An 11,903-nucleotide genomic window follows, 5' to 3' on the forward strand; every position below is an offset into this window, starting at 1 on the left:
TTTAATATATAGGATATGTTAGTACTCCATCACATTATGCTTTATATCCCTTTTTTTAGTAAACTGTAAGTTTTAGTAAGCAAAAAAACCCTAAACTAAAAACCTGATTAAACTAAAAGGTGGGGGGTTTTTTTGGTTTGGTTTGGTTTTAGTTTGATTTGTTCCTTTTTTCTACTTCTCCCTTCAGCTTTTGTATATAGTTTCTTGGTTTGCCTGAATGAATTGCATGTTACTGAGTAATTTTGCGGAAATACTTCATTTACTGGGATTTTGCCACAAAGCAGTTTAAAGTTGGACCTTACAATATCATGGTTCATGAGCAACTATTCTTCAAATGGGTAATAGCTGCTCTTACAGCCAACGCCAGGAGATGGCGCACATGCAAAAGAAATAACGTAGAAAATGCTTATTTGTTGTTACCTAATTATTTCGGAGAATGATACCGTGTTTTGACTTTGAATCAAACTAAGAATTTCTTAATGTAAAATGATGAAATTTTTTTTTGAACACTTGAACGTAAGGAAGATGGAATGATTTCTTTTTCTGTTTAGTTAGTTCATACAGTAAATCAAGTGTTTCTAATTATGGGAAATTTAAACGAAAGGTCCTCAAAATAAATACTCTGTGATCTTTATTAAATGTAATATATATTCCAAGCTTTGCTTATTCTATTGAGATTGCTTCTGTTAGCTTCTATATGTAGATCGTTGTCCTCCAGGAATACTTTTCAAGAAGCAGTTTTGAAATTAATCCCTAAATAATAATTCCTGTCTTCCCACTGGGGGGTGTGGGAAACAGAAGGGGAGCAGCTGAGGAGGGCAGAACTGTTGTTATAAACTACTGCAAGTGTATGTCTCGCTGAAGTTTTTGTTTTGATTGGATTTTATATTTCTCTTTCTCCATTCTAATTCTTCGAGGTTGTTGATTCACTTAAAATAAAAATGCATGTCTCAAGTCATCCATGTGATTCCAGGAGATGTTGTGTTTAACATGTATCCGGAGTTCAACCTGGGAATTTGGGCTTGGGTTTCCACAGAACAAGGCCGTCATGGAGTGCTAGAGATAACAGAAAGTCTCTGGGCCTTCATTCTTTTTGATGTTATATGAAACATGCTTATATTGAGATGATGAGCATCAGTATTAAGGTCTAGAAGACATCTAGGAAATTTGAGTATATTATCACTAAGTAACATGCACACCTATTTGATTTTCCCTTATTAAGTAAAAACATTTTGGATGATCTAACAGTAATTTCTTAATGGACTTGCTTATATTTTATGTATATGTATTAATCTGGGTCAGATTAACTATGCGTTAATCAGTCCTCCAAATATATGTGTTAATCTTTGTTTAGCCTTTTTCGTTTTTTACTGGTTGTGTAGTCTTTAATCTGTTTTAAGACACTTTAAGTTTTATTTATAAGGGGTTTTTTACTTTTTTTTTCTTCTTCTTTTTGGGATACCTGGGTGATAACAATTTAGCTGCGCAGCGCAAAAAGATTGCCTTTTTGAGAAGCAAAATCAAGGATAAAGAAAAGTCTCCTAAGTCTCCATCGAATCATCAGTCTCTCTCTAATCGGCTCCGGTTCTGGTCTTCTTCCGACATCCCATCCTCTCCTAATGAACCTCTTTCTTTCCCGGAATTGGGAGATTTCTAACACCTTCTCTTTAGCATTTATCTTCATTTATTTCTGACAAATACTTTAAACAAACAAACAAAAAATCCCACGTGCTTTAAAAGAACACACACCTTGATAGAAACACTCAGCATGTCTTTACAATACTCTAAATACAAGCACAGATTAGTGAACATGGACTTAAGTTTTCCTGTGGAAGATGAATCACTATTGCACACTGTGGATCATTTCTTCAATGCAGCACATTTTTAGGGGACCTCATGGCATACAGTTTGCGTATGTATATTGGCTGTGGTGCATGTTGTAAGTAAGTGAAGTTGCTATGCGCTTCGATATTTTCTTGCAGTCATATACTTGCATCGTGTCCAGTTCAAGTGTTGAACTGATTTGCTGTTGCTATGCTTTCTGCAATGTTGTAGTCCTAGTAAAATACAAATCTAATATATAAGCAGTCTTAAATCCTGGAGGTTTTTGCAATATTCTATGCCACTAAATGCTAAAAATGGCAGGTTTTTTAACATCTTTGTCTGCTTTTAAATAGTCTAGCTTTGAATATAGAGTGGAAGCTACTGGGAAAATTATTCTCTGCAAAGTGTCTTGACGTTTGCATTCAAACCTATTGTTTAGTAAGGTTTTACGCTTCCAGCTATGAAAATTCATCTTGAATAGAGCTAAAGTTTCAGTTTCTACTGCTTCAGTTTTGACAGATTTTTTTTGGAAGAAGAAAATAGATTTGTTCTCTTAAGATTGGGAATAACCTTCATCATGGATCCATTGCCCAGAATTCTTACTGCCTGATAGTCACAATCTGGTGGCTTCTGAAATGAACGTGTGGGTCCAGTCCCCAGTCTGTCTTAGAGAAACGTATGCACCATAGGCAATACGCTACGGAGAGCTCAGCAGAGAAGCCAAAAGATCTTATCTCCCTTCTCACTCTGAGAAGTGGTCCCTCTGTGGCACAACCAGGGACACTGGCACAGCAACCTGTTGCTGCTCATTTTGGGATTTGTAGAGAACATTTGTCTCCAGGGCAATTAATAATTTTGGCATCTGTGGAAGGTGTTAAGTGCATCTACAAAGTCAATCAGAAATACAGATTTGCGTGGCAAGCTTTAGCCAGTAATTGCCCCTACAGGCGTGCCATAAACCTCAATTCTGAGAGAAAGTGCCAGCCCTGTGCTATGGAGCCCACACAGACTGTGGGAGAAAACATTGTTTCTGAAGTCAGCTTCCAGGAGTCATCTAAGATGACAGTAACTCGGTCCATTTCTCTAATACAGCTTTGCTGCTGCCCTGTGCTTTGAACTAACTGTCTGTCTCTGCAAGTTGTTTATTTTGACCACTGCACTCTGCTGTGTTTTCAGAATTTAGTTACTATTAGTTAAGCAAGTACTCCATAGAAATATATAGAAAACTAGAATCTTTACATCTCGTTAAGGGTGCTTCCCATAGTAAATTCTTTAAATTTTGTTCTATTTTATGTGTGCCTTAAAGCATTACATTCACATTACAAGAAATTAATTAACCTACCTCATCAGTAGGAAAGATGTCTTCAGCCTTCTGAATCTAAATAATATTCTAACAGGTAGTTTTTGTTGTTATCATGCTAAGATCCCAGGAATTCCACTTAAAAATCATTGCACTAGAGCATCATAAGAGCAGCAGAGTTTTAACCGTGTAGAGACTGAGCTCTTACCACAGCAATGATCTAAACCTGAAAGCAATTAGCTTAGTGTGTGGATTGTACTAGGTAATTTCCAAATGGGCATTATTTCTCTTTGAATAAAAGTGTGACTTCTGTCACTCTTTCCTTATTCTATTTTATTACTGAAGTAAGTGCTTGTAAAATGTACCTGCAAGGAATAATGTTATGGGAATTTCACACCTCACTTATCTGCATTCATGTCTTTGCTCCTTTTCTTCCTCCTTTCACGGTAATTGTTGCATGTATAATATCAACCCTCCCACTGGCACTAAGCAGCCCTTGTCACTCCCACACTTTACAGAGAGCACACATGATTGAAAAACTGGTGGCAGAAATTTCCTATCCAATATCGAACTGTTTATGGAAAAGCTTGCAAAACTAGCGCCTCTGTTGTGCAGTTTCTTTGTGCCTGCTTGTCATGTTTGTATGGGCAGATAAATACAAATCTCCTAATGCTATTTTTCATTGTCTCGTATTTATTTACCTCTCTCCCCCTCAGTGTTAATGGACCTAAAGCAAAAGAGGAATTCCCATCACGGAGGCAGCAATGATAATGTTGAAATCTCAGCAGACTCTGTGACAAAACACTGCTGTGTGGAGCTGGGTCCCAGGACTTACTCGACCTCAGCCATTCATCTGCACACTTCCACCCCCATCTCCAGGCTCCAGAGCAGACCAAAAGGTGTGCGGTGCATTTGCTATACCAGCTGTTAGTACAAGTCAGGCTACTTCGTAGTTCCTGCGTGGGTGAAACATGACTTTAGGTGGCATTCAAGTACAAAACCAGAGCGCTAGTATTTTCACTCCTACTTTATCTGCTTAATGGTTTCATTCATCAGATACAGGGTTTCCTTACTCTTGTAACATCATCAACGTGACAGACCACATTTGGATGTCAGTTCTCCCGTGCCCAGTGGTTCGCAGCAGTGGTTAGAAGATGGCTGCTCTTCCAGTGTTGGCTCTATAAAACCCTCTTGATCAACTCAGTCTTCTACATTGCTAGAATGCATTGGAGACTGACCTGAAGGATTAACCTTCCTGTGTTTTAATATTGCCTTTTAAGTTTTGTGTTCTTTTCAGACTATAATTCAGAAGATAATCTATGTGAACAGTCCCCTGAGGTGGAGTTTGCAAGCACCAGACAGCACGGTAAGCTTGTAGCATATATGAATGCTCTAAACCTCTACATTAAGAGTTGTTACGCTGCATCCACGTGAAGTGTCCTGCTGCATTTTAGTTAAATTAACATGATAGAATGAGATGTAGTAACACAACACCATTTTGGTGTACTTCTGTTTTTCTATTGAGAAGCTTTTAATGGATGTTTTCCCAAAATAAATTTTCAAAAACAATGCTGACGTTGAGACCAGTTGCCTTGCCCCAGCAATGGACCCTTTAATGCATGTCCTACAGATTTGTTGCTGATTTTTCTGGACAATGTTCAATTCCTTCATCAAGGGAGTGAATCAGCAATTAAAAATTTCGGGGTGGGGTTGTGGATGCACAGCGGGAACACTGGTGCAGCAGCAGCACGGCCTGCTTAGAGATTTGTGGAAGACTTAATTTGCAGGCTGGTTACCAGCTCCTTCCAAAGAAAAAAAATGAGAAAGAGACAGCAACTTATTGTTGAACTTCTTCAGTATTTACATTACTTTGTTTACAGTTGCTGTAAAAGCAAAACCCAGAACATACTTCTTTTTGCAAAAAATAAGTGAGAAAAACAAGATGGATTCTGAACAACTTGACTTGAAAAATGAAAACGGTTTCTACTCTGTCCAGACTTTGGCATCCTGTGTATGTTACGTTGTTAATGTTTTCAAAGTGACTTGATTGCACAGGTCCTATTTTCAGAAGGCAGACTGTAGCCAAGTCTTCTCTTTTAGAGAATCAGAGGAACTTAAGATCTGTTTGTTCAATGCTTGTTTTGTGTTTTTCAGTGTCCAGGCCAAACAGTTTAGAGAGCAGTAGAAACGCTTCCAGCAGTAGTTCACCTCTCAATTTGAAAGGTAAAGCTTTTACAGCTGAGTTCTGACAAACAGGAAGTGAAATTCCATGAAACTGTGTGCAAAATGTCGTTTTCCTTCCAATTAAATTTGAAGTCTGTTGTTTCGAAATTGTAATGATTATGCAATCTGGACATGGCTGTCTTGGGACTCAAAACTGCTGGCAAGAAGTATTTTTCTAAGATTGATTCTGGCAAGAGGTAGCTTTTAAGGCAGGCAGTCTAGTTTTGCTTCAGTCTAACTGGCATCATATTGTGGGAAATACCAGGCCGCTCTTAGACTCCTTTTACAACAACAGGTCTCTGCTGTCCTTACTCTGTACACAGCTTGTGTATAGAACCAGTGTGCTCTGGAGATTTGCTTTTGCTGAAGTTGTGCATCTTGAAGGATGCCAGGAGACCTGGCACTGTGGAAAAATCCACTTTCTGCTTTCCCACTGGCAGGTTCTGACTCTCAGATCACTCACAGCCAAGACTGGGAGATCTTCTAGTGGCACAGAGGTGGTAAAGAGGCCCCCTTACTATCTGTGTTATTCCTATAGTCAAAGTTCTGACTGCCTTGAGTTCTGTGGGAGGAGAAAGTAAGGTCAAAAATGCCACCTAGCCTGTGTGGAAGTGGCCCTGATGATAAAGTTCCTGCCTCAGTGAGAAATCTACTGAAATGAGGGAAGAACAGTGTCTTTAATGATATTTATGCTTCTCCTCAGGTTCCTTAGATCATATCCATGGTAGAACCGAGAGCCTCAGCAGTGAAGATACGGTGGCAAGCAGAGAGGCACCAGCCTTGCTCCGAGACACCTATCCCTTTCACTCCACTTCTGCAGTCTTAAGCCCTAGCAGCAGGCATGAGTCCTCCTCCCACAGGAATGGTTTGATCTCTTATGATATACCTCAGAAGAGTACTCCATCCCAGTCTTACACAGGCAGGCAACGCTCTGCCTCACCTGGCAGTGAGATGGTAACTTTGGAAGAGTTCTTGGAAGAGAGCAACAGGCTGTCCCCACCAAGTGTAAGTAAATAAAGCTAGATAGCCCATCTCAGATGTCAAAAAACTGTGCAAAGCTGATTCAGGGGGATGAGAGCATAGGGAAACAAGGAAAGACAAGAAGTTCCATGTTCATACGTGTGGAACTTGCAGAGAACTATCGAATCTTGCAAAATGAATGAAACAGTTCCAAAAACTAAGGCAAGATTAACTTTCACACAGCACTCTGCTAATTATTTTGGTGTATCAGCTGTGGCAAGTCAGGCAGATAATTCACTGCAGTACTATGTATTGGACTGCTGGGGCTTTTTAATATCAAACACTTGTGATCAAGGTTTCGTGTTATATCACTAGTTCTCAGCTCCAGGTATTTTTATTTGTGAACTGATAAGTTTTCTGTGTAATTTTCAGTCGCTAAATCTGTAATTAGAAATGAAACCTAACAGTAGTTTTCAGTTGAAGTGCAAAATATGCAGTTGTTAAAACCATCTTCTAATCTGAAAATACCATCAGTGCATTTGAGAGAGAATGTTTTTCTTGCCGAAGGAAGTTCTCGATGCTTTCACCATGCTGCGTGTTTGTGTGCTGACTGGCACTGTTCTCTTGGTTCAATGACTGCAAGAATATGCCACACACTGAAGTGTTTTGTCAGAAATGAAATGTTTGTTTTCTAGATGGCATTTGTCTTTTACTGCTCAGACATGCTGTACAGTAGTGAGGCGGTGCAGTATCAGGCATGTTAAGATCTCTAAGAAAAATTCACTGATAGTGTAAGTGAACAGATGTTTCTGTTCCGTGAATGCCTTGGTAACAGTATTGAAATCAACAAAGCTGTACCATTTTATGGCATCAGTAAATTCTGGTCCTTGAGTTTTCAGAGCAGTATTTAAATATACCTCCTATTCCCTCCTTATCCTAAATACAATTCTTAGCTTTTAGAGATGTTTAAAATTTGATTTTTTTTTTTTGTCTAACTACCTGACCATGTCTCCATTTTCATTCTTTCTGTCATCCTTGTTCCTTTTCAGCGTCGGCGCAGTTTAAATGAGAGTGAAATGATTTCATTGCACCAATTTCTGTTAGAAGCTGATGCACTGTATCCCTCTTGCTACTCCCCATGTCCTTCCCTCCATCAGGAACCTTCGCAGTCACTCGAATCAGTCCTCAGTCATTCATGTCCCGACAGCGTGAGGCACAGAACAGGCAGGGGAAATAGGAGATCTACTTCACTGTATATCCCCAGGGTATCCGTTGTTCTTGCTATGAAGGCAACAGCTCCCAACTTACCATGGCTTTTGCTCGCGTATTAATACCTATAGAAGCATACTTAGCTGTTATTTTAAAGGCTGCCAGATCACTTGCATTAATTGCTCATAAAGTATTTCCAGTGCTTGTTCATAAACGTGTGTGTTTTTGGAGAACTAGTCATTCTGTAATGTTAATGTGTGTAACAGAAGTTTAAAGTGAAGTTAAAAATAACCCTAACACTTCAACATTTACATTGAGCATAGAAATCTTCCTGCTGCACTATTACCATTGATGGTGTTCACTTCTAGCAACGCGTTTTGTGACTAGAAGAAACGTTTGGAACGCTAGTGAAATGAATATATCAAGCTTTAACATATTCCCTACAGAAGAGTAAAGAAATAAATTCCATGAGCTTGTTTCAGCACATTTTTTGTGAAGACAGCATGTCCCTTAATTATTCTGAGCATGCCTCATACTAACAGTCTAATGGCAGCTGATCAAACGTCACCGTTTTTGGATTGCATGGACCATCCCCATGAAATATTCATTGTATATTTTCTTTTACTGCCAGTTTAATTGTCTGACTTGAAATTTTTACGTTAATTGTGGGCAAGCAATAATTTCTCCATTTTTGTAATGATTTTTTGTACATTTCATTATATTGTACATGCAGCTTTTAACATACATAGTATATTGACTGGGAGAGGTGAGGGGAATCGACGGAGAAGCAATGAAACTTTTTTGTAATGCTAGCACATCTCCCCAAGGTATTCCCTCCTGTTATATCCCTGAAGTTGCAGTAGGGTGTTAGCCAGACGAACTGTATTCTGGAAGATGACAGACCGTCATTGATACTCCTGATACCAATGGCTGTCATTAACATGAAATTGATTTTACAGTGACAGTGGCTGATGTGAAAGGAAGCAAAAGAGCTGCTGCCCAGGTTGCAAGTGAGATGAAATTTTTTAAATTTAAGACAATTAATCTGGCAAACAAGGCTGTCATGATCTAATTATGATGAGCACTTACTCCTTGATTTGACTTCTACCCATTGTAAACATTTATATCTTCTGTTCCCCACTTTAAATATAAAATCTATGGTTGTATTTGGATTGAATTAAGTGGGAAGGAAAATTATCTGAACACAAAGCTCTGCATGATTCTTTAAACAAAAAGTGACAATTAATGTGGCATGTGCGTATTTTCTCACACCAGGACACCTCCAATAACAGAGATGACTTGCTCAGCGATTATTTTGGGAAAGCAAATGAGCCTTCAGCTGCTGGGAACCTGCTGGTTCAGCCGTCCAGAAAGGAGGCTGCTAAGATGCCCGCTAGTCTTGTTGCTCCAACTGTAAAGATGACCATCGCCAATGAAGAAGGAAGAACGGCTAATCCTGGAAATTACATGAAGCCAAACCTCAGACAAGTCGAACCTGAGCCTCTGGCAAACTCCCAGGGGTCCCTTAAGCTTTCTCACACGCCACAGCACCAGCCCGCCAGTGGGGTGCGGCAGATGGCACAGCCTCAGCAGCCTGGAACCGCGAGCAGGAGGAGTACGTCACTGAGCAGGGCATTTAGCTTAGCCTCTGCAGACCTCCTCAGAGCCACCGGCCCGGAGACATACAGGCAGGAGAGCCATCAAAAGTCAGCAGCAGACCTGCGTGGGGGCAAGGACGCTGTCAGTCAGACCGCTAGGGCTTCTGCACCAATGAGCTCCCAGGCAGCCTTAAGAGAGAGGCCACAGTCTGCAAAGGTGGCAGGTTCCTTGCAAGGTGTCGATTCCCGCTGTCGGCAGCTTGATGCGAGGCGCCTTTCCCTGGCCTCACCAAAAGATGAGAGGCCACTCTCCTTCCACCAGTTGTCTGCCTCACCCACTGCATCCACCAGCAATCTGAACGTGCAGCAACAGGAGCGTGTGAACCCTGGGCCACACTACTCACCCGCATCACACACTCCCTCTAAAGTCAAACCCAAGCCAGCCCCTCGTACTGGGGAGGTGGCCACAGTGGCCCCTGCCAGAGCTGTTTCCAGCAGCACTGAGGGAAGTATTTCCCTAGGGCAAGGCCAGGGTGACGCCCTACTTACAAAGTGCCAGGGTAAGCTGCCAGAAGGCAGCGCTGGGGCTATGGAGGAGCCCATGAGAGGAAGCAGCTCCAACAGCACTCCCGGGTCTCCGGATCCCCAGGGGGATCAGCAGACGGTTTGGTATGAGTATGGGTGTGTGTAACCCACGGATGCAGCTAGTAGTGTGTGTGTTTGGCGTTGCTGATGTCCAGGTAGCATTTGTCTAGACACTGTGCCAGGTCTTGGAGGCATCACCTGCATGCTGCTCTGAGTGTCCTCTGGGTACTGTTTTCTAGTTGGACAAAGTATGATTAAGAGAAACAAGGAGCAAAAAACTCCAGCCCTTCTTTTGACATTGTTGTGCCTAAAACAAAGTGGAAGCCTGACCTAATCTCACAGCAGGCTTGGCACCTGATTCTCACAGGTGCTGAGCGTTCCTCACTCCAGGAGAAGCTTAGCAGGGTCCTCTGTCATCGCTGCACTGTGCACCCCTTCTACCTGCATTAAAGAAGAGTTTCACAGGTCGTGTGTGTGTGCTGAACCCAGTCCCACCATTGATAAATAACTTAACCATCCTGAAAAGGTCATGTAAAAGCCAAATTTCTCCCCCAAAGACAGAACCGGACACTTGGCTTAAGTAGCTTAAAGAGAAAGCTGCAGAACAAAAGTGTGTGGCTTTAGCCATGGATCTGTTAAAATCAATTGTTCTTGCCACAGCCACATTTTATAGAGGTAACGTGTAGACTTCAAGGGTCACATCTTCATCTTCCCCGCTGGGACTGTGTAGACACAGAGAGGCCAGTGTAATTACCCCACTGCCTTCACGGTAGCTGCAGCTCAGTGGATCCTTGTCTCTGCAAGCCAAGTGGTGCTGCATTTTGAAACTTATTGTATCTTTTCTACAAACACTGGAACTAATGCAGCCTTTCAGGGGAGATGCCATTTCAATTGCAAAGGTGGCATCTCATGTACAAAAGTGTCTTGTAAGTATGTATATAAGAAGCTGAAGTATTGTATAGGAATGCTGTGTAAATTGTATTATTACATCCTTGGGTGCATGAAAGCCCACATCCTAAGCAATATGTGGGATTTTGTCTCTTAGAAATCCTTGTTTGTGTCTCCAAGAACTTTTCTCACTATAGAAAGTAAAATAATTTTGTATACATGTGAAAGAAATATACTTTTAAAAATCTATTTATGTGGAAAGAAGTTCCTTGTATGTTTCAGTCCAGAGTGTCATCAGCTGCTTATGTATATATGATCAAATGTGTATCTTTAATTCTATTTCATGTTTGTAAAAGTGTTTTTCTTGCAATAGACTAAATCCTTAAAAAAAAAAAAAAAAAAAAACAAAACAAAAAAAACCCAACTTGTTTTGCTTGTTCTGATTTAATCTAGTAAAAGCTAAAACTGATTCAGCTTGAGGATGTTTTTGTTATTTAGTATGTAGTAAACCCATTCTGGAAACTACACAACTGTTTATAATAAAGATTAAAATAAAATAGATGGATGTTGTACTTCTTTTTCCTTGGAGGTGGAGGAGGGAAACAAACCACGATTTGTGGTGCTGGATGGAGATGTGTCTGCAGTAGTTTTGTGTAAGCCTCAGTATTGATTGGCATCTCTGTGTGGCAGAGTTGTGTTCGTTTTTATAGTGTTGCTACAAAAGACATATCAGTGATCTTTCCATTTGATTGTAACCTTCTTACTGAAGACTTCAGGAGGATTGATCATGCAAATTAAGTGACTTCCAGAATCAGTAGAATCAGACCTTTTAGGTTTTTATGCTTCTCTGACCAATTCAGACAGTGCCAAGCATGCTGTCAATTTTGACCAAGCTTGCATTTTGTACAATCTGTTTCGTGCTTAACTCTCAGGATGCCTTGCAAAAGTGAGAAATTATTCATCTTTGAACATGAAGAGAATGGCAAAAGGAACTTTCTGCCTTCTCTGCTATTCTAATTGCAAACCATAGTTTTGGAACAATTTTAAAATTATGTGCTACACAGCAATTTTAGAACATGCGGAGTCTTTTTGGTAAACTGAAATTATTCTTCCAGAAATTCCCTCTCAACGTTGATTCTTGGCCAGATCACTGAAGGTGAAAGACTGGTGTTTGTCCCTTCTTTCGGCTCCTTTTGGGAGGCCTGTGCTTGTTTGCCGTGCAGGCTGGACTGCCGAGGAATTGATCTGTGGGTTGTCAGTTGCTGTAGATCTGCTTTTGCTGTAAATACCTGCCCAGTCACTTACACCGCAGTTGT

The 11,903-nt window shown here is 40.7% G+C and overlaps 1 protein-coding gene across 1 annotated transcript in view; it reads left to right on the forward strand.

Annotated features, from left to right (window-relative positions):
- Nucleotides 1-11,129, forward strand: part of CCDC88C (coiled-coil domain containing 88C) — a 103,685-nt gene extending 92,556 nt beyond the window's left edge. Inside the window, exons 26-31 of the mRNA XM_075151255.1 lie at nt 3,841-4,023; nt 4,422-4,490; nt 5,279-5,347; nt 6,051-6,352; nt 7,357-7,572; nt 8,792-11,129. Of these exons, the coding sequence (XP_075007356.1) occupies nt 3,841-4,023; nt 4,422-4,490; nt 5,279-5,347; nt 6,051-6,352; nt 7,357-7,572; nt 8,792-9,805 (1,853 nt within the window). The 3' untranslated portion in view covers nt 9,806-11,129. The remainder of the gene's footprint in view (nt 1-3,840; nt 4,024-4,421; nt 4,491-5,278; nt 5,348-6,050; nt 6,353-7,356; nt 7,573-8,791) is intronic.
- The last annotated feature ends 774 nt before the right edge of the window (nt 11,130-11,903 follow it).

This window comes from Calonectris borealis, chromosome 5 (assembly GCF_964195595.1).
Source record: "Calonectris borealis chromosome 5, bCalBor7.hap1.2, whole genome shotgun sequence".
Classification (NCBI taxonomy): domain Eukaryota; kingdom Metazoa; phylum Chordata; class Aves; order Procellariiformes; family Procellariidae; genus Calonectris; species Calonectris borealis.